At 40.9% G+C, this 23,911-nt stretch overlaps 1 protein-coding gene across 1 annotated transcript in view; it reads right to left on the bottom strand.

Annotated features, from left to right (window-relative positions):
- Positions 1 to 12,009: 12,009 nt before the first annotated feature.
- The window catches only part of grik3 (glutamate ionotropic receptor kainate type subunit 3), a gene marked incomplete at both ends in the record, with an annotated part of 124,847 nt that continues 112,945 nt past the window's right edge, over positions 12,010 to 23,911 (bottom strand). Inside the window, 4 exons of the mRNA XM_080748576.1 lie at positions 12,010 to 12,207; positions 13,612 to 13,862; positions 15,228 to 15,453; positions 17,838 to 18,055. Of these exons, the coding sequence (XP_080604702.1) occupies positions 12,010 to 12,207; positions 13,612 to 13,862; positions 15,228 to 15,453; positions 17,838 to 18,055 (893 nt within the window). The remainder of the gene's footprint in view (positions 12,208 to 13,611; positions 13,863 to 15,227; positions 15,454 to 17,837; positions 18,056 to 23,911) is intronic.

The raw sequence follows: 23,911 nt of genomic DNA, 5'->3' as shown, positions 1-23,911 counted from the left end.
TGAAGATAGAGCTCTGATAGTGCGCAGTGTCAGTGATTTGCAATGAAAGAGATGGGTCTGGAATAAACAATAGCTTTCTCTCATTCCAACATCCTGCCATATGGTGACTCCCTGCGCGGGAGCGATACATGTAGTGCCAAGCTCATTAGGTCTGGTGGAATATTCATGAGTGGTCCCTCAGTGGGACCTCTTCATTGGAGCACCGTGGTGTACTGTAATTACACACTCATTAATTATTCACCGTTACTAATGTTATTGGGCTGGCCGGTTTTAGCCACCTTCTATTAGCTCCATATTCCATCTCTGGCACCATGCATACTAATGCGAAATAAGTAAATAAAAGGAGCAACATTAAAAGGCACATCAGAGTACTAGTTTGTCGAATTCTCTATTTGACGGTCCTCAGAATTTCCAAATAAAATCTTTTCTCTTTTATTTCGCATTAATGTTCAGAATCTTTCATCCTTTACTGTTAACTTTCCAAGCTGCTATTTGTACTCTCTGTTCTGTGTATTTAACCACATAAATCCTATATTTTATGCTTCGGCTGTTCAAAAATAGCTGATCTAAAGTAGCTCACAGTGCATCGTGTCTCAATAGCCTACATTATGAGCTTATACCTGTAGAGCTACAATTTTCAAGAAACTTGAAAAAAAAAAACATTTAAAATTGTTAATAGATGTAAATATTTGTTTGGAAATGTTTTATTATTGTTCACCTGTTCACGCCCAACAAAAGGAACGCGAGAGTTAATGCTGTTAACATATTAGCTGATATTATTGAAGGGTAGCTTGCTTTCCTTGGATAAAGCCGTGGCCTAGGTTCAGTGCACATCCGCGGTTCAGCGCACAAACCGGGGCCCTTGTATAAAACCAATCCTCATGGTGCTGCTTCTGCTCAGATGGGTCTCTCACCCCACGGGCCCGCAGAGATGGGCAACGGCACGGGTCGGGCATTCGCTCACCCGCAAATAGGTCGATGATGCATGGCCTCTGGGCTCCGGCGCGCCACCCTGGAGAGTCAAGCAGAACATCACCCGCTGACAGCCGCGTCAAGGTCATCAAGTAGAGGGCTGCTCTGGACATGTGCCATCAGAGTGAGAACAGCAGAACACTGCCAGTGGCACGCATGAGCAACAGAGCGGAGGAAGCAGCCTCCACCAGGGCAGAAATGCTTGGTGTCAGAGCAACGAGTCAACAACTTTAGGCGGTGTATTTCACCTTACTTAATGTATTTCACCTACTGCCTGATTTACACTTGCACATCGTGTCGCTGCAACACGTTGTGAGCTTGTAGATCTGCTATATTTTTGGTGCCCAAAAGCCAGTGCACACCGATGTATAAATCAGACTTACAGTATGCAATTCACAAACAGACGCATGAAAATAAATCTAAATTCAGATATGACAATCTGTAGAGAGGGAGCTTCCGCTGTGTGGATTGCCTTATAATATTATATATTCATTGTACAGGATATACCGTATGAATAAATAGTTTATGGGTTAACATTGACTTGAGCCCATTTAGAGGAAATCAAACACAGACCTTCCATCTTGCAAAACCTTCCTTTCTAAAAGGTCACCCCAGAAATCTACAGTAAGTGAACTTCACTACACACACACTGGCACACGCACGCACGCACACACACACGCACGCACGCACTGGCTTCATTAAAATTGATCAAATGGCTGTATAGCTGAATGTCCAAGCAGTCACTGCAAGACTTTCTTCATAATTAAGTCTAAATAGTAAATACCATATGCCTTGGCCTACTTACAGTACAGAGAATGTTCAAAACACAGCGCCATCACTCCAACAAGTTTCAAACTCGTGGCTCAGCTATAATTGCATTACTCACATGCTGCAACTTGTGTTTTGTTTTGTTGTTGCTTTTCTCTCTGTCTGATGCCCCCCAACACCCGCCCCACCCCCAGTCTGCCAGAGAAATCTCGGATTCTCTTTATCTGCAGCGCCTTCGCCAATTTTGTTTTGTTCTTCCCCCGATTTCTTATTTCATGCATTGTCTTCTTTTGCTCCAGTCCTTATTATTTATCAGTTCACCTTCTACACTTTCACATTATATCCCTTTTAACCCCTCACGCTCTTCTCTGCAGCTGCCCTCTTTCTCAGCAGCCTAGTCCTCTCGAATGGTTCATAAGAGTTAAATCAACACTTGTGATTTTACTGTGTATATAGTCTATAATGTCTTCATTCCCTCTTTCTCCTTGGCCTCACTAGTCTCACCCTGTCCCTTTTTTTCTCCATTTTGCTCCAATGCTCACTCACATGCTTGCTCTCTCTCTCTCTCTCTCTCTCTCTCTCTCTCTCTCTCTCTCTCTCTCTCTCTCTCTCTCTCTTTCTGTCCCTCTTTCTCTCTCTATTTTACATACTCCTGATGCGCTCTTGCTGGCCCCAGCCTGTCCGAAGGGATTAATTGATAGTGAGAGATAATAAATCTTCCCATTAGGAGCCCGGCCCCTGCCCATCGCTCATTATGCGCCTGCTGCTCCTCAGCGCCATGGCCCGGGGTTCCCCCCCTGCTTTTTTTAACACGCGCGTCTGGCATCTCAACGGCAGCAAGGTTAATCTCTCTCTGTCGCAGTCTGTTGGCTGGCTCACACGGCGTGGCACACATTCCTCCGCAAAAAAGCACTGATCGCTGTGCTCCTGTGCTTGCATACAGATCACATACGCATGCGCAAAAGCATGCGTGAACACATATTATGCAAACACCAGTTATTCCTTGTTTTTTAACCAATTTAACTCTAGCATTCCTATTCTGGGGAAGGCATTCTGTAAGAATAGCAAGCTCACAATGCGTTGCAATTCTTTAGGAAAAAAGAAGCCAACCTAGTTTAGACCCCTGGGGGACTCCGGTCAAGCAAGTGGTTTAAGTGGTGAAGTAGTCCTAACTGATTGTTTCTTAAGAGAGATGTGGAGTTTTGTAGCCATAGCACATCATACAGTAGCTTGTTTTACAGAAAAAAGGCCCCACATCAAACATCAAGCCTGGCAGAGCAATCCAGGCCTGTTTATTATTACTATTGATAAACAGAAGCGTCCATCAACACCCTTCCCTGTTGCTGATGGTGAGCAATGCCCAAGAAGCAGACAAATGAGTGTCTCTGTGAGCACTCATAGTCTCACATGGAGCTACTGCAGATGAGTCTTTTACAAGGTCTACATCCATCTCTGCAGAGGCCAAAGGTGTCCCATGCATTAGCCAGCCACTGATCACTACTGATTAACTCACACACACGCACACAAACACACACATGTGTTCCCATGCAAGTGGACGCAAACGCACGCACGCACGCACGCACGCACGCACACACGCACGCACACACACACACACACACACACACACACACGCAGGCAGGCACACATGCAGGCAGGCACGTGTGTGTGCACACTGTGCATGCCTGCCAAATGGAGACAAAGAACCAAAGGTCTTTCTCCACCTGCTTGGCTTGGACATCTTGCAAAAAGCAGATAAAAAAAGTATTTTTGCAACCCAACAACAAGAGAGTTCTTGTTGTTTCTTTCTTATCTATTTTAGCGTCCCTGTTCACTCAATTCACATCGTATGAGCACAGGTACATGATGTCCAAAAGACATTCCACCCACTCATGAAATTGTATGCCAGATGGCAACAAAGTTCTCATTCCTCCATTAATGAGCAGAGTGTTGGATTTTGGATGACTTCAGTATGAGTAATCACTAATGATGTATTAATGTTAATGACCACGACTACAACAAAATAGAACAAGCTAGTGTAGCGTGTGTGCAGTTTTCTGAAACTGAATGAACAAAGTCCCACAACAGTACAGTATTCTTTCCAAGTCTAACAGGTAATAGACCTCATTAAAACCCAACACATTTAATTAGATAACTTATCACATCTTGAACACATCACAACAATTATTTGAACTAAAGCTGAGTGAATCTCATTAATAGTTTCATTAAAAGTTTAGAGAAAACATTTGTACTGTACTACTGAATGAGGATGCTGATTTGTTTTGACTCAAGTTATATGTATGCAAATGTTAGGCCTATTGATGGTGATTCTACATTGTGTTCTGGTGTTGTTGTAGAGTCAGGACGTACAGGAGGCAATACTGGGTCTCTGTGTTTTTAGTAAGGAATGCATGCTGTGTCAGGTTGAAAAGGCTTTTTCTTTTTTGGAGTGTTGCTAACCGCTCCAACATACCGGTATGGCTTTGTACAGTATGTCCACCCGCATGTCCGTCCATGAGGGACATACGGACGGGCATACGGACTATGACACCACAACAATTACATCATACATTAGTATTTATTCTCAAAGGCACCGCTCACTTCACACTGGGTGTGATTTTTCACTGTTACAAAATGATATATGTTCCAGGTAATTTGACACAGTTCAGTATAAGTCAAGAAGGCTGTACAACAGGGGTATTCAACTATATTAGGCAGGGGGCCACAGTTGTAAAATGTTTCAAGTCAGGGGCCACAAGACTGTAACAAAAATGAACAAAAGTTCACCATTTGTTGTGTGCTATAGGTCTGATAGGACACAACATGTCCATGTTGTGTCCATTATATTACCTATTAGGGGCTGCTTTATACTGCATTTATGCATTTTGATGCATGCATATAGGATAATGATAGTGCACAGGCTTTGATTTTGATATTAAGAAAATAGGAAGTAGATATTTCAGTATGTTCTATGCACAGATCCCTGGCTTGGAAGCATCTTTGTGAGAAAAATATTGGAGACAGACTTGCAAGTTGAAGTGTTTACATGTTCATATGAATGCACAGTTGCACAGGCTTTTATGATGTGTTTCATGAACCATTAGTGGAGAGCCCTACCATCTTTCAGATCAGACCGGATCTGGTGAAAGGATGAAAGAAGGATGGAAGTGGACAGTGCACTGCAGGTGGAGAATTATTTCTTTGATGTAATGGACAACATCCTCTCAAAATTCAGAAATAGCTGCTATAAATGGAGATGCCATGTGATGAACGGACTGCACTCAAAACTCATCGAAAGTATTTTGAAAGTACTGAGATGTACAGAAGTAGTAAAAGTAGACAACATTTCTGTGTTTTGTTTCTTTGTACAATGAAAAAGGTCTTTATACTGTACTATTGATACTTATTGTACTTTTACTTTTGATACGTAAATAGATTTTAACACCAGATACTTTATGTGAACTGCAACACTTTGACCCTTGTTATTTGCTTATGGAAGATTTTAACTTTAAAAAAAAAAAATCATGTTAAACATGTAAGAAATCATGAAGCAGTTGCACCTTTGTTACATGGCAGCTGGACAGCTACCTTCGCTCCATAAAAGTAATAAAATAATAAATATTTGGAATCTGGAATGGGGCCACAAGAAAGCTCCCCAGGGGCCGGATATGGCCCACGGGCCGCCAGTTGAATATCACTGCTGTACAATATGAATCACAAAATAGCATGGTATTTTTCATGGATTTTACATTGGACAACATATTACCAATTACATTGGGCATTCCACCCACTCTGTGACTGTGACTGAACATTTATCTCGGATTCACAGCTGTCCCTCCTTAACATCTGACTGCATGACAAGTTGTACCACAGACAAGTTCAACTCAGAAGGTTTTTGCTCTGACTTATGGACCTCTGTCGACACAGACTCACTGTCACTACTGTCACCCTGAAGCTGGGCTGAAATACACTAACTGAGCAATGTCTCAGATGAGGGTACTCAGTTCAAGAGGTTGTGCGATACGGTCTGTGAAGTTTGCAGTTCACATGGAGGGAATCTTGACACAAGTTGAACAAATCCTGGGTGTTCCAAACCCACCCACCTCAGGTGCCTGGGACATCTTTGAAAAATAAAATAAAATAAATAAACTTCTCCCGATGCCACATGTAAACCTCTGTCGGTACTGCTGGTTCCATTCAAAAATAGAAAATCACAAATAAAATGTACTGTTTACAATCACACACTGTACACTAACTCACACTATACCTCACTTGACCCTTAAACATCCTGATTGGACTGATGTTGAATCAAATAAAATATCCCACATGACTGAAAGTGACCAACTTGTAACAACGGTGAGATTTGCAGCATTGATCCTGACCAATGTCACCTGTTGATGGTGATTCAGCCTAATGGAAGCAGTACTGGGTCTCTGCTTCTTTAGTGCATAGATGTCCTTTTGTTATAAGCGAGACTGGCAGCTGATTTGTGGCCTAACCACATCAACAGCTCAACTTAAGACCTAATTGGTGTGAGTTAGCTGTATACAGTATAAAGCTACATATCCTTTCATTGCGTAGTAAATAGATACATTTAAAAGTCATACTACCGGTATGTAACTTTTTAGTTAGTTATTTTTACATAATTATCATCATAATGTAATCATTCACACAAACACACACACACACACACACACACACACACACACACACACACACACACACACACACACACACACACATACTGGTTTTTATGATTTGTGGGGACCACAATGATGAAAAGGGTGGTCCCCACATGTGATGATTTTAATCATCTCATGTGGGGACCACCCTTTCTAAATGTTATACAGCTATGAAAAAAAATCAGGTATAACAACTATGGCTGTGTTAGCTTATACACAACTTCAAATATCAGAATTGATGAAGTTATTCCCCATGACGTGACTGTGTATACAGATTTTGGTCCCCACAAAACATATAAAGCTACTGAGCACACACACGCACGCACACGCACACACACGCACGCACACACACACACACACACACACACCATGACCAAAAAACGTGACTTATGGGCCAATGCTAAAAACTTCACAGGCACATCAGAGCAGCTCCTGTGTTGGTTTTTAACAGTTTCCCTCATGGGGACCTGATTTTTGGTCCCCATACCGTACCTGGTCCCCATGACGTGACTGTGTATACAGATTTTGGTCCCCACAAACATACACAAACCAGTGAACACACACACACACACACACACACACACACACACACACACACACACACACACACACACACACACACACACACACACACACACACACACACACACACACACACACACACTCACACTATATAAACTATATTAACCTGTTGCACAAGTATGAGTGTAATTTAAGATCCACACATTTAGCTAACATGAGCTTCAAATTAACCTCCTGAAAGATAATAATTACAACATGACATGGACAGCTTTGGTTACTGTATATAATCTGAAAATTAAGCAGATAAAAATAGTTTTTGCATGAGATAGCGCCCCATCACACCTGGTGAGCCTTATGCATTGTGTTTCAGTTTGTTTAAACAAACAACAGTGATTGACAACATACAATTAGTCAACAATTGGCAAATGTTTAATGATGAAGATTGCTTATACATAGGCTACTAATGAACTTCTTTAACTATACAGTATTATTTGATTGAGATTTCTTCATGAAATGTTTGCAACACGGAATCAATCAGCAACGCAACACAAATTATAGTTTGTATTTTTTTTTATTTAAAACTTCATATAACCCATACAGCAAACTGTACAATTGAATTATTCACAGTGTGTTAAAAAGAAAATAATTCAATAGCTTCTCTATAGTATTTTTGAATTTCCCCATGTTTCTCTTGAGTGTTGGTAATTCTACTGTTCTTCTCTTAACACATACAGTTACTAGGAAAACAAATTGTTCTTTTTTCATTTTTTACAAAACGTTACAAAAAACTATATTCATAGAAATTCTGCATGTCCACAAAGAAAACCCTGGTTGGCACCAACATATTCATTGTATTGTTTGAGAGGTTTTCTGCCAAAATGAAAGAAGCTGTGCAACACAAAAGTAAGTTATACATAAAAAGGCATATCGCTGTGACTGTATGAAAACCGAAACTCATACCACACACTGCTAATGGAACACAGGTTATGTACTGTAGCTTACATTTTGCATTACTTTTCTCTCACATTTCATACAGTTTTGTGTAAAATGACAGTATTCACATTATTATCATTATTTTTTTTATATATTTATATATATATATTTATAAAAAAAGATGTATATATCCAGTAACCAAACTGATTGAATCAGCCAAATCCGAAACCCTGTTGTTATTATTTCTAATCATTTACCGACTTTCAATTATTTTCACACATTACAGACATGGAATGAAAGCAAATAAATGTGAGTCTTTGAATCAACCTGCATCAAAAGCTAAGCGCAAGGGTAAACAATAATACAGTATAAGACAGGGGTCTTCAACGTTTTCAGGCCAAGGACCCCTTAGTTGAGAGAGAGATGAAGCAGGGAACCCCACAACCTTATCATAGATTCCATATAGTTTCATTGTTTGATAGCACGATCATCAGTATATTTTGGATTCATGTTAATGAATTAACTTAAAAAACATGACTTTTCACTGTACTCTGCTCTTTCCCCCTCCAAAGTCTTTGCCAAAAATAGCCGATCTACAAGCTCACAACGCCTCGCAGCGCGAGTCGTTGTGAGCTTGTAGATCTGCTATTTTTGGCAAAGGTTCTCAGAATATGGATGCTAGGGTTCATGTGGTTAATATAAAAAAGAGGGGGAAAACAAGTTTCTATCACACAAAGATTTGGGGGACCCCCTGTAGTAACTCTGAGGACCCCATAGGGTCCCGGACCCCCTGTTGAAGACCCCTGGTATAAGACTTTGTCAAGGCTCAGTCATACTTCAGGCCAGACTAGTGGGGTTTCAAGAGAAGGAAAGATCCAGCTATATCAAATAAACCCTACTCTATAGGGGAGTTTCATCTAAAGTCTGGGGGAGCTCAAGATTACAATGTCATATTCACCTCATAGAAATATATTAGGTGAGATAAAAGAAGATTTACATATATATTCCCCGATCATGGTGATCACATTTCAATATACTATCATATAATCCATTGCTATTCAATAAATAAACAAGGGGTGTGTGGAACTTCAGGTAAATTAAGTTCAGAGTGACTTCTGTAACCAAATAAATAGCATCTATACCATATTTGACTGTGAACAAAATGTATGTATTTAACAGTATAAATTTAGCAAAATACATGTTTTATTCCTCCTGCACATTTTATCTACATACTCTACTTTGCAGAAGGGAATTGATAAACATTTATACAATGACTCTCTACCAAACCAATGGTAAGTCCTACAGATTGAAGGTTCCTTTGATCATAAGTTACTGATATTGTTAATTTGGAACCTGCAGATATTTGCCTTGACATATTAACAGTGTAAACCTCACAGAGGTTTTGCTGTCCATCCATCACCCAGACAGTGGCAGCTTATACAGACTTCCCAGTGTCTTCCTATACAGCTATTTGTTGAAGATATACACTTACAGGTAATAGGCGTTTAAGTCAGCATGAAGACATAGAAATGCATTTGTTGGTCTCATGTCTACTGAGCGCAGTATCTTTTAGCATGTGCACGAGTCAAGAGTTGATTGGCTCATTGTCTCAATGCACATTATGAACATAAACTTGAAACAAAAGAAAAGAAAAAGGGTGTCACGTGCTACTCATAGCTAAAATCCATGTCTCAAGTCCAAAGTCTCTTCTTTAAGACAATTCATTGGCCAAATGTTCAATGTTCATCATCCAGTTCGGTATCAGACAAGAACAAGTATGGCGCTAAAAACATTTGGATCAGTTTTAGTAAATGGAGTGACCATAGAAATTATATATAAAGAACAGATATTTCCATTCACAGCAACGCTGTGCTTCCGTGTCAAACACAGTGGAAGTTATCAATCCAATGGGGCCTCAGTGATGCATTTGTTCAATGCAGAATCGCTCTGCATGGCATGAAGCGAATCGTATCCATAGCAATACGCTCGTCAGGTCCCCCAGCAAAGCTGTGAACACGGATGTTGTCTCTTAACACTTATCCATATTATTTTATATCTAGCTCTGGAATAACTGAACTGTGTTCAAATAGTAGGGACATTCACTGGCGCTGTAGCTGCACATGGACTAACACCAACATGTAGTTCAATGGGGACATGTTAAGCCTGATTTATAATTAGTTGTGTGCCGTTGGTCACAAACTGAACATATCAGATCTACAAGTTCACGACGCATTGCAACGCGATGCATTGTGGGCTTGAAGATCAGATATCTTTGGTGCGGGACACGCACGTGCAACTATAAGTATGAATCAAGCCTAAGATTGGCACTTTAGTCTTAAGGTCACAGTCTCTTGCCCTTTGTCTCTGTGCCTCAAAATTCACCGCTAAACTGAGACATTAATGGGAAAACAATATTAAAAGAATACATCCACACCTTGACCGTGGTAATGATGATTGACAAATAAGTCAAAGCCAGTTGATTCTACCCAAAGTTCTATTGTAGGTTTTCAAACTAAATAATTACTTTCAGTCTGAAAACAACCTGGTCTGGTGCCTTCTACAGTAGATCAAAATATGCATGTTTGAATAGTACAATAACATGCTATTTACGAACAACCCATGGAGCACTTTTTAAAAGCTTTGTAAATGAGTTTATGTATTTCTATTTATTACATTATTCATGATTACACATTTGTCAAAGTGACATGTCCCAAAATCCATGTTCCAAGCAAAGAATGGAATCAGGAAATTCATCAATTAGATTTGTGTTGCTCGATTCGTGTTACAGTATTTTAGCATGTCTGCACAACAGTAATAAAATACACAGAGTGGTGGTTGATTGAACAAATGCAAATACAATGTTATGACTCAGTGCCAAATACAATTTATGCTAGATATTACCCTGCATGATTGGAAAACGTGTACAGTATAGGGAGATCCTTTACCTTTTATGGTCCATTTAAAACCATTACTATTTACTTTGCACCGAGTACGATACGAGTCCTCCCACTCTATTAACGCTCTCTCTAAAACAATTCATGACCAATCTCGGCCCACACTGTAGTTCTATTAAATGAGCAAATCTTTGGCTATTTATAATATTAATTGGATTTCAATGTAATCAGGTAACAAACTCATTTTGACATACTATAGGTCTACGTAGAAAGCAATCCAGGAAGTTATGAGCTTTCAAATAAAAATCCCATTCAGGGATGCTATAACAATAACAAGATGGTAGGACACATGGAAACCTTTATCAAACACAAATGTCCAAACCTTCAATTTGCTTTATTACCCTTCAAACCTTTCTGTGTTTGCAACAGTATATTAAATCAGATTTCTTCTGCAAAACACCTTTGCTCAATGAGGTTTTTCCTATGGGCCACCAATGTCAATACTGCAAGTACTTACAGGATATCATAGGTGTCCCATAGTCCAAGCCATGCATTCAAAAAACTCTCTTCTGTAGCTTCTGACTCAATGTCAACCATTTGAGTCTGGACAACATTTGAGGCAACATTATTTTCTGCTGCCAAAGGCCATTCGGGCATTTGCGTAAATCAATATAAAAAGGTATGTGGTTAGAACTGGATGTGCTGTGTGACAAAACTGATTTCCAATGAAAACTGCTTACGCTTGTCCTCCTTGTCAATCTGTCATTTATTGCCATGCTTGACAAAGCCTTTATCTTATTTTTGTCCATGTTTCCCAATAAATTTCCATTGTCTTTGTCATTGATTGAGGATTCCTTGAGTCCGCTGTAATCCCTTGGGTTTTTGTGTTGCGCACGTAAACATCAGACTCGAAAACGGACTATTTGGGAATATTGGCTCCTTTTTCACAAATGAAAACCTGCACCCCTCAGCCCCTCCCCTGCCCACCCATCGCCCCCCAAAAGCCTCCCCCCACCCCCAGCTGTGGTTTGGATTACATGGCGGATGATGTCATACCTGTGTTGCTGATGCTGTCATTCTGATTTGCCCGTGTTTCGTCAGAGTTCCATGTTTAGTCAGAGTTCCCATGTCGTGGTTCAGGGTGAACCTGGTCATCCCGTCTATGCCATTGTCTCTGGTCTCCGGCAACCCCGCCTGCACGTGACCCAGGAGGCCCTTTCCCTGGGGGGCGCACACCGTTGTCAGGGGAACACGGGGGTCATCCCAGTGCTGCAGCTCATGCTGTCCTTTCCCGGGAGTCGTCGGTCGTTGTAGGTGTGCATGTTGATCACCGCATCCGTCTTCACCGCGCCTGGCGGCGGCTGGTGCTTGTGCTTCACCCGCCTCTCGCAGGTGAACGACAGTCTGATCTCGTCCACCATGGCATTGCACAAAGACCTCTGGGCGATAAGTGGGGGGTTGAGGGGAGGGGGGGGGTGGGGGGAGGCCAGGCAAACAGAGAGACAGCGGGGAACGGGAAAGGGGGGGTAAATGCCTTAGTTTTAAATTGGTCTGGCAAGCAGAAGAGTGTCGACAGTCCAAGATGTGAAAAACAAATTAGAACGCCACAGTTCATTGTGCGTGCGTGTGTGTGCGTGCGTGTGTGTGTGTGTGTGTGTGTGTGTGTGTGTGTGTGTGTGTGTGTGTGTGTGTGTGTGTGTGTGTGTGTGTGTGTGTGTGTGTGTGTGTGTGTGTGTGTGCGCGTGTGTGTGTGTGTGTGTGTGTGTGTGTTTCTGTGTCGGCGTGTATCCATGGCTGTCAGCAATGTCAAGTCCCACCACATGCAGCCCACGCATGGCTCGCTGTTGCTGCACTAGTCTGACAGAGTGAGCTAAACCTAATGTGCACGGCACACTCTCATAACAGCCTGCTAAGCTGCAGAGCTCAAAATGGTGGTTCGTAACAGCAAAGGGACTCACAACTCCTGACATCTGCGATGACTAATAACGGATTAATTCTTTATGCTCCAATTTGCAATTATGTGCGTTAAAATAAGTAAATGTTGTGTTCATACAGCCAAGTACTTGTTAGGGATTATAGCCAAAGGCATGCAAATCCTTTTACATGTTTGAACTAAAAGCCACAAACTGTGTGAGGATGTGTGGAAGTGTCACAACTAAATCAGTGTGGTTAGCAACTCCATAGCTAAAAGCTAATCCTGGTTTAAGGGTAATTCAATTAACACAGTGGTGGAGTACATTTACACTAGTATATGTACTAGTGTAAACGGGTCCCCATCCGGAATCAATGGGGGTAAATTTACTCGAATCAAATTTTTGTCTAAGGAATGTGACAAAAATCTAAAAATATTATTGTACTCTACTCTCCATGGCGTGACTAATCAATAGAACATTTTTCATTTTGGGGGTGAACTACTCCTTTAAAGCTGCATTTTGTAACACTGTAACTTTCATGTCCTACCCGAGATTCAAACCCAGTGCTGAAATATTTACCACCAAATAGACCAAATACAACCACCTCAGTTATGATAAGTTATATTGTATTAATATACTCTATACTTTATTCACCTAGTCTAAGCTTTAATGCATTACTAAATGGGTCACCCTGTATTATGAGTACTTTTACAGTATGTTTGTTACTGTACTGTAAGTATACTTTTACTTGTAACAGAGTATTTCTACATGGTAGTATTACTTAATAACTACTACTTTTACTGAGTATCTGAGTACTCCACGTGAATGAACTAATCTGATGAATGCTTGGCCTAAGCAAACTTTAAATTGAAGGTGGGGTGAAAACACACTGTCAGTGTTGTAATATTGGTAATCCACAGGGACAGCTACCTGCTCACGTTCTGCAGTCTTCCTCAGCTTGTAGACGAATTCGGCGATGGCCACGAACACGGAGAGGACCAGGCCCGATGCCAGGACTATGAAGATGCCACCCAGGTTCTGGATCCCCATGGGACCCGTCTCGTGTCGCTCTTCATCCAGACAACTACTCCCACTCCACCACTTCTCCTTGAGCATGTGCAGACGCCCATCCTCCAGGATGCTGAGGATGGCGATGGTGATTTTGTCTCTATATGGGGAGCCTGCAAACAATGCAAGGTCAGCTTTACTACACAGTAAAATCCTCAGTGTTCAAGCTAAGGGAGGTTGACCATTTAAACCCCAGTTGTCCATGTTCCCACGGTCTACATACAATCTTTTGTGGGGAGTAGCTCATCACAGAATAGGGATGCTAGGATTCGTCATAACCTTTATTTCTGCTCGGAGTAAAGTTGAGGGGCAGGCCCTCATTTTCAATGTTGTCAACAGTTCCAAGTGCTGAAGGTAAAGCTAAAATGTATCCCTTTTATGCCCACATATGGAGAGCACTGTATCTGTCCTTTTTCATATATGGAGATCCCTGATGTTGGAACGTCACTGTCGGGCAGAAACCTTGAATCTCAAATGTGTATATTCTATTTTTTCATCATACAAGACTGTTGCACAAAACTAGTGAAAATATTATTTTCACTTTTCTAAATCATTTTTAAAATGATAAATACAAAACAAACGGTTTTGGACATACAAGGTTTCCACCCAACAATAACGATACACGGCTCGGCGGCGGGAACCGCACTCCCTCTAGCCCTTGTCAATGTGCGCGAGTTTGATGTAGGACGGTCCCGTATATGTGACCATAATGGGCATAGCGGTCGGATCTGTGGCTCATAACAGACATATACATAAGAGTATCAGTGACATTCCTGTAAACAGGCGTATCAGGTTTGTTTATGGTCATGTCTGAGTCATAGTGACATGCCTATAGTGTATATGGGCATATCGGGTTTGTTTACACTTATGCCTGGGTCAGAGTGGCGTGACCGTGGTCCGCCCACCAACCCGCCTTCCCATTAGTCAATTTTAATATAGGATGTTTTGTAATGAATATTTAATTGGTGTGGTTGCCATAGGCAACACACTATTCGGTCGAGATTTTTTATCCCAGCAAAATGAACTTGTATTTGGTAAAGTAATGTTACGCGGGTGCACAACAGAAAAGTTAAGCTTTTGGTCATGCTTCACTTGACATCACAATATATAATATAAAAGGTAAGACGGAATTCTAAGGTAAGCGGATTCCTCGTGACTCACGTCACGGTAACCACACTTGCAATTTCTCCGAAGTGCATCTTTCTAGTTGTTAGTTGTCTTTGGGTGAATTATCTAGAAAGGCTGATCACAGTTTACAGTAGTCTACATCTAGAACCTGCACCACAAGGGAGTGCATGCAGTACAGTAAGCAGTGAAAAATGTATAAGGAGAAATTAATAGCATAACCTACACGCCCACTCACACAACCGCACACACTCTAACCGCCAAGTGTTGTCGGTATTGACGAGTACTTGAACTTATTAGCAGGCAGTCCCACACAAGTGCATTGTAATCACTTATGATGGTGCAGGTCTTACCCAGGGGAGTGCCAATTCCATAGCCTTTGCTGTCGATGATCCCTCCCACCTGAGTGAGGTTACAGTTCCGCCTGGTGATGTAGTCGATGGTGGTGGACTCCATGAGCAGTGCGTAGTCTGACTTCAGCACCCTCTGGATTCCATCTTCAATAGATTTCACCAGTGACGTGCTAGGCCTACTGCTCATAAAGGCCCACATCTTCTCAAAGGTAGAAACCTTAGATTTCTGTGTGAGACAGAAATAGAACTTTTTCAAGTGCCTTTGAATCTCATCTCCCTTGCTACAGTTACAGGGGGGGGAAGAAAACAATGCCCTGACACAAAAGAAAACTGTTCCTCTGTGACGCGCTGACCCTTGATCGAAATATAACTCTCCGTCTTTATAGTGCGGCGTACTGGTACTGAAAATACTGCTAACCTTGAACACCTGTTATTCCTTTCTTCCCTCTGCGGCAGAATGATTGCATACAAACATGGGGATTTATTGAGTGTCTGGGCCAGAAAAAAAGCTGTCAAATGACAGTGCCGGGCTTTGAAGAATCTTTAATGGTGCTTTATTCCAGCGACCAAGTAGATTTACACGATTAATTGCGAAAGATCGTTTTTAGTCGCTGGATTTAAGTATCACGGATTAAAACATCTATTCTCGTAATAAGCACAAGGGAGAGACCGTAATAATAGAGTCTCTCTCCATTAGTCTTGCATAGGCCATTTGGTATTTCATGCAATTTTACAGGAGGGTCACATTCACACCATGTCTAATCCCAGATAATTACTGTCTCAGGACCACGAGGCATTTCGAATTCTAGAAGATACTATTCTAAGCTGCCCTCCATTGTCGTGCATAGTGCCAAAAACGCATGTCTAATGCACTGAAATATAATATGTTTTTATCATGAAACATAAAAGAAGCAATCGGGTGATTGCATCGTGAGCGGGTCTTCTGGTGTACTGTATTTCTGGACGTGACCTACATTGCCCTCAGCGCATGTCATTTGACAAAACTACTGCATTCCACCCCCTGTCTTCCTTAGCATCTGTCACTTCCTTCATCTGCTGGAGTCAAGCTCGTTAGCCTTCAGGGCAAGAGGGAGTGGAGGCCACTTGAGCATAGCGACTCTGATGAGTCAAGTAGAAAAAAGGTGTCTCCTCACCTTTAAAAAATGTTACAATTAAACCGCTAATCATGGAAGTAAGAATGACGGCGCTACACTTTATAAAGCTCATCGAAGCTCTTTAGGCCAAAGAGATTATTTGTATCCAGTTCCAGAACGGCAGTCCTGAACATTAAAAAAAACAGCATGTTTCCATGTGCATGGATACGTGAACTTTACGGTTAATAATGGGATAGGAGTAGCAAGTTATATTCCAGATATTTATTTACACTTGTGCATGACTAGTAGGCTACATATCATATGCTGTTGTACAATGTTACTAAACACACTCTAGTAATAGTGATATTAAACAGTGCTGCAGTTATTGTTCTGTAATGCAATCCACGAGCACAAATGGAATTTACTATTAATGTCAACAACAGGTCTTCGTGCAGGGGAATCCTTGAAAGAGAGATGTTAGTTGATTCAAAAATATTATTTATATTCTGTACAGTATTGATAAAATACCCAACTGAGATTTTATTTTTGGTATAAAAAGTGGGTCAGTTTAATGCCCTGGATGAAAACCCCATTCTCTACAGCTACTGCAGTGTCATAAACCTATGGACTTTCTCTCATTTCAGTAGAAATGCTCTGTGTATACATTGTTGAACAGGGAGAGACTGTACAGTAACTATGTTACATGTGTTATTCAGCACCACAGCAGCAACATCTGAGGCAAAATGCAAAAATAATAAAATAAAGTCAAAGGCCCTGCAGGCAAAAGCTGAAACTTTGGAATGAGAAAATCATTATGGAGGAACACATCAAACAGAGTGTAGAAGAGGAGAAGCTGGAGAATTTGCTTTTGCTGTGGGAATTAAGATCCAATAGTGTGTGTGTGTGTGTGTGTGTGTGTGTGTGTGTGTGTGTGTGTGTGTGTGTGTGTGTGTGTGTGTGTGTGTGTGTGTGTGTGTGTGTGTGTGCGCGTGTATATAGATATATAGATAATATATACAGTATTCACACTATCTAGAGAGAGTTTGTAGAAAAGTCAACTAAGAAAGTAAAGCAATGATTCAATATATTGCCTCAGTTCATAGTAATATTACACAAGCTACATGACACCATTACATGAGTGTATACTCGGCATGCTTTGCGTTGGTTTCACACTATGCAAAATAAAAAAAAAAGGATATTAAAAAGACAAACTAACTGTGTTGCTGTTTATAATATGCAAAAAATAAATTAGAAAGAGATTATTGTTATGAAACTCTTCCTTCATAAAATTACCTTTTTTGCAATGTCACTGTCGGGTGGAAAACCGTTCCTTTTGTTATTATTATTTTAAAAACTAGTTAAAGTTGTGAAAATAGCTGCTATTTTCACTACTTTTGTGCAACACTCTTGTATGATGAAGCAGGGCTTTAATTTACGAAAGAACACACTAAACTTGGAGACACAAGGTTTCTGCCCGACAGTGACGTAATGCTTTTTGTATCGAGTTGTACGGTACCTTAAAGAATGTCATGGTGGCACCGTCCTTGACGACGCCATACTCAATCTTGGTCTGCTTGGCGATGTCGTCGGCTGAGTCCACGGGTGAGTCCATCCTCTCCACAGTGAGGAAGGCGGCTAAATTGGCCGTGTAGGAGGAGATGATGATGAGGGTGAAGAACCACCAGATCCCACCAATGATCCTCGTGGACAAGGCTTTGGGCATCAGCTCTGAGCCTGGATGGAATGCAATGTGAGACAGACTGTTCACGCCATCTGCTATAGCCAGCACTATGATAGCAGAGCTGATTCTAAAATGCAATACATCGGTCTTGGTATATTCTGCTCCCTGGCATCCATGTACAGTATATACTCGTACAAACAAATAGCCTACATCAGTGCTTCTCAAACTTTTTCATATCAAGGTCCATTATTTATTCAGCATTTGAGCCACTGACCACCATTTGATGAGATTTAACCTCTCAGACCCAAAACTTTGAATATTTTGTTTTGGACACTGCACCAACAGATTTTGCCCTAAAATCATGCAAATCGGTACACAGTATGTCTACACTCATCTCATCAACATAGATCTGTCCCATATAGCGCCACCATCAGGGCGATTCTTTCAAACACATTTGTGGACACTGCTCCTACACATTTTGGCCTAAAATCACGCTGCGACCTGACGGTCGCTTATCTCCCGATTAGGGAGTCTTACTGGTTATTGTTGGATAAGATTTTGTCCACAATTCCATGCTGTATTGATGTTGGTATCATAGGAGGGATAACATGCAAACATTTATTTTTGTTCATTCTCTAGTTCTGTAGACTTTAAGTAAATTAGGTAGGCCAATGCAGATGTTTAATATTATATAATAATTTATTATAATGATAATAATAATAATTTAACTCTTGAGAGTGTAAAATGAAACCAAATGGACCCGTAAGGCTTCATTTGGTTTCATTTTACACTCTCGGGAGTTAAAGATCTATTAGGGTCCATTTGGTTACCAACTCTCCATCATTTAGCTGGGGACCACCTGGAACCCCATCAAGGACCACTGGTGGTCCCCGGACCACTGGTTGAAAACCTCTGGCCTACATCATAGAGTATGTCCCCCTCCCATGTAGCACCCTCCCCTGGTTCCCCATTCCCCTGTCTATCAATTAGACTTCAAATAAACCCAACAGCCTATGGCAGCCAAAGCCAAACAAACGTGGCTATACCCACAGGCTGTTTCTCTTTTGTTATCATGTCAACTGAAAAGGTAGTTGAAATGCATCTAGGATACTTGGATACTTTGTAAATGTCATTCAGCCGAAATACAGATGGAAGCCACCTTGCACTGGAAATTCTGCCATAGCAGGAAACTTTGGCAGAGGGCCTGCACATAATGGCCGGTTGAGTTATGTCTCAATGAAAGTCAATGTGACTATCAAAAATATCACACAATGCAGCTTTAAATGCTGGGTTATCTCTGTTTTGGAATGAAACCCGTCAAGTATAAGACCAGGCTTCCTTCTCAAACATTAACAGGGTACATTGGATGATATATCACTCTAGGTTCTCAAAGTGGAGTCCAGGGACCCAAGGGACCTTTACTCTGAGAGTGTAAATTTAACCAAATTGACCCTTACGAGTCCATTTGGTTATGGGGTTCTTAGAAATTAAAAGGTTTGAGAACCACTGCTCTATGTGTATAGCATGACCTTACTGAGTGAGAAATACACATTATAGACAGCCATTCTAAGCTGGATTTTCAGATTTGCCATTTCTTTTCCAGATTTACAGACCAGGAAATCCTTTCTCAATGCAGGGAGTAAAGAAACTCCCTGAATGTCTATTGTATGATTTAAACAAACCGAATTTAGGGGTCAAAGGGCATTCATGGTACAAACCATGTCCAGCATATTGTATGAAATAACATGCAAATGTATGATAATATAATAAGTCACATCAGACACAAAAGGATAAGACACACCTCTGCCCTGACTTTGAGAGTTAGTTGAGCAAATTGAGAGACTAGGTTTACAATGGGTCTGTGTGACTGGTGTTAAAGTTACTTTATGTCTCATTGCTGTCAACCTTTAAACCACCCTTGTGCTCCGTGCACTGGGTTACTTTACTGAGAAGATTTATGGGGGCAATTCTAGTAACAAGCCTACATAAGGGGTGCCAGAGTGGTCCACTCTTTAACCTCCCCTACCAAATTTGATTGGATTTGTCCTCTGCTGTCTGACAAAGGCCCCTGTGTGGTTGCAAATAAGGGTAGACAGCGTCATTCTTTGATTCACTATGACGTTAGGGATGTGTGTGTGTGTGTGTGTGTGTGTGTGTGTGTGTGTGTGTGTGTGTGTGTGTGTGTGTGTGTGTGTGTGTGTGTGTGTGTGTGTGTGTGTGTGTGTGGGGAGGGGGGGGGCAGATCTCCCATCTGTGGTCGCGCTAGAAAAAAAGAACTGGAACAACTGGAAACTCAATAAAATGCTGCTGCCAACAGGGAACACGATATGCCACTGCACTAGAATGCTGTAATAAATGCACACGTACCCACATAAAGGAAGGGGGGAAATCATATAGTGCCAACAAATAAAATGGTGTCAATATGGCTGTACATTTCCTTGAAGGACTCCCATCTTGCAAGCCAAAGAAATATAAATGTCCGTTCAGGGTAGAAGATAATGGTGCTGTTTCAGTCAACAAACACCTCATCCATCTCACTCAAAGCAGGTACTACTGTAGTTTGAGTGGGTACTCCTTGACACAGACTAGAGAAATCCTGACAAAATATTAAAGTGCCTTTAAAGAGACACATTGAATGAAGCTTTCAGAGGGAAAATAGGTTTGATATCTGCATGAAGCTCACTCTGTCAAATAGTGCAAATTTACTTCGTATGAGTTTTGCTATGCTTACAGCAACGCCTGATGTAATAGCATACGCATAGCTACTACACTTTTAATTATCCTAGCTTCAAATGTATTTATTTATTTATTTTTATTAAAGGATGTGGGAATTAGATGACAGATAGATGTAATATCAGAGCATAAATTCCATACAGGAGCATCATTAAGAAGTCCCTATTACTATTCTCATTACAGGAAATGAGAAGAATCTTCCGTATCTAATGTGGCTTACCAATTTTTCAGTATTGGAAAAAAGTGAAGGAATTCCCCATGAGAACCACCATTACAACCACACTTAACATTACCTCTAATACCATTCCTCACAATACTAGAGGCTCTTACTGGTTATTAATTTTCTTAGGAAAATAAATAAATAAATAGAATTTGTAGAAACATTAATGTGTATGTGTTATCATTAAAAAGTGGGGGAATTTGCTGAGAGAGAGGGGGATGGAGAGAGAGAGAGAGAGAGAGAGAGAGAGAGAGAGAGAGAGAGAGAGAGAGATGGGGAGAGAGAGAGAGAGAGAGAGAGAGAGAGAGAGACACAGACATTTGGTCGTTTTCATTATTGCACAGAGAAAATTCAAATTGTACCTCAAGTGTACATCATCATGTATCCCACATAAATGATGGGACATACTGTATGTTTGTTGTGAGAGCCTACTGAGAATCCTAACATTACATGTGAAGGCAAGCACATGTCGGTGTTTGGGTGTTTGCATTTTACACCTCCTTATATTTTTTACATTCTTTGTGTCTATGACATCAACCTCCCACAGACAAGCTGGCAGATTGATTTTATTTTATTTGTTTTTTTTGGCCATTTGCATTTTAAACATGTCAAGAAAATGGCTTCCTTCTCAGTTGCTGTCACTGTGTTTGGCAGACGAGCGCAGCGTCTGTTTGTTTGACACTGACAAAATACACCTCGCTGCAAATATTTGCACCCTGTGTTGCACGGCAGCACAAGATATGTGCCACGCAAAGTCAGAATCACCCTGCAAAGACACAAACACATTCAATTCAACATGAAAACTGTACATTTTAGGGTTGGGACAATATGAAAATGTCATGTCACGATTATTGTGACCAAAGAAATTGCAATTTAGGATATTATCGTGATAATCAAAATATCCGTTATCCTGGGGTGGAACGTTTGCTAAATAATTGTACATCTACAAGCTCACAACACATCGAGCTTGTAGATCGGCTATTCTTTGGCAAAGAGATTTGGTAGAGAGTGAAAAATGCTACCGTATATGCAGCTCTGCAAATAAAAGCTGAATTGATCCCAGTGCATGACGGAGGATAATTTCATGATAAATTTAAATATCCACGATACGATTATTGTGAGTGTTTCTATCTCTATAAACGATAATAAGGAAATAACGATTATCGTCCCACCCCCACAACATTTAGGGCATAATGTGTGTCATAAGGTTCACTTAATTTATGCTCAAATGAAGAACTGAGTTACAAACACCATTACAGTATGCATTACCTCATGTTAACTCTTAGACGTCAGAGAGCACTGGGGAGGAATATGAAACTGATTAGAAGCCTTCTAAATATGAGTAGCCCTCGAGCTTAAGCAGTTGAGAATTACAACGTTGAATCGTCCCCATTAGCTGAATAATATAGGCTACTAACTAGCTCGTTCTGTTTTGATTCCCCCTATCGTTTTCTTCAAGGCACACTGGTGCAGCACTCCCAGCTTCAGTTTGCAGCGGCAAATTGGCAGAGCTACCATGCTGTTTCGCAGGAGTGCTGCTGAGCCTTTGTGCTTAATGAATTGCAGAGCGTGTTTGCTATCCTTACAGGAAAAGATCCATCACCGGTTCTCTCTGAGCCCCCTTGATTTGTCTTGTTACATTGAGGTTAAAGATTGTATTACCCTTTTTCCTCCCTAATTGACTTCATTGTCTAAATTATGGGCCCTCCGTTTGCTTAGGTGTGTCTTTGAGTTTGAGGGGGTGGAAGTGGGTACAAGGCAAGCACAGAACTCTCTGAGAGCAATATCCTTCCATGAACCCTCCTTTTAACATGTCATCGCTCTGGCGGTTTGTTTGGTTGCTCGCACCCATCAATTAGCAGTGAAGGCATCGGGGAAATAAAGAAAACCAAACTCCTTATACCGTATTAAACTTTTAGGAGAATAGGTACAAAGCAATTTTATTTGTAACAGCACTTTTCATAACATGTAAACTCAATTTGCTTCATATTAAAACAACAAGGGATTATTGCACAAACAGCCACCACCCTTTTTTCCACCCAACTAAATAAATAAGCACATCCCAGTGAGAATGATACAAATCTGTACTGGTGATGTGTGATTTTCAGAAATTAAGATTCCGAACTGAACTCATAATACAGAAATCTCAGCTGTAGAAAGATTGGGAAATCTAATGCGATTAGCGATCTTTTTTCTTCTTTTTTTTTTAAGGTGCTGAGGTCATCTGGTGAAAGGGAAACCTCATCAGCATAAGAATTGTAGGACACATAGTGTCGCATCATTGTACCACGTGGTAGCATATAAATTAGATTAAAAGGTAACAGACCAAGACATTACCCTTGTGGGACTGCACAGCAAATGTTACATTTGGAAGAAAGTCCTGTCTTTTAGACAAGGCCAGATAGGTCAGCAGAAGTTTGATGTATATTCATTAATTTATATATCATGATGAACAGTATCTTGGCAATGGCCACTAACAACACTAAAATGGATGGTCTGTTTGAATCACTGTTTTTGGTCGGTGCTAACCGCTCCTACCTAGGTCTGGCTTTGTGTTTAGGTCCCTATGTCAGTGGTGTCAGTTCAGAAAAAGCTAAGGTATGGCAACATGACTGGTGCCTTAGCAGCAGGCATGATACATTTATTTTAAGAAGTACATCTTATTTTTTTCCCCGTTTCTACGGTTTCTTGGGCTGGGTATGGCAGCCTGGTTGTTCAAGTGCAGCTAAACTTGGCATGTTAGTAAACGTGCCACAATTAATAATAATGCATTGCACCTGTGCAGCTGACCTGCGGATTCTGGGAATATAACATTCGGTCAAGATGGGGAGAATATAATTATAATACCTTGTTAAAGTGACCATTTTGTTAAATTTTTCATTTGTAGTTATTTTACTGTTTTAAAGCTATACTCTGTAAGTTGCTCAACTAGTGGTCAGTAGCGGTATAGCAACCG

The sequence above is a fragment of the Nannobrachium achirus genome, assembly GCF_963921795.1.
Source record: "Nannobrachium achirus genome assembly, chromosome: 2".
Classification (NCBI taxonomy): domain Eukaryota; kingdom Metazoa; phylum Chordata; class Actinopteri; order Myctophiformes; family Myctophidae; genus Nannobrachium; species Nannobrachium achirus.
Note: the sequence above shows the minus strand (reverse complement) of the source record. Positions and strands in the feature narration are given on the sequence as shown.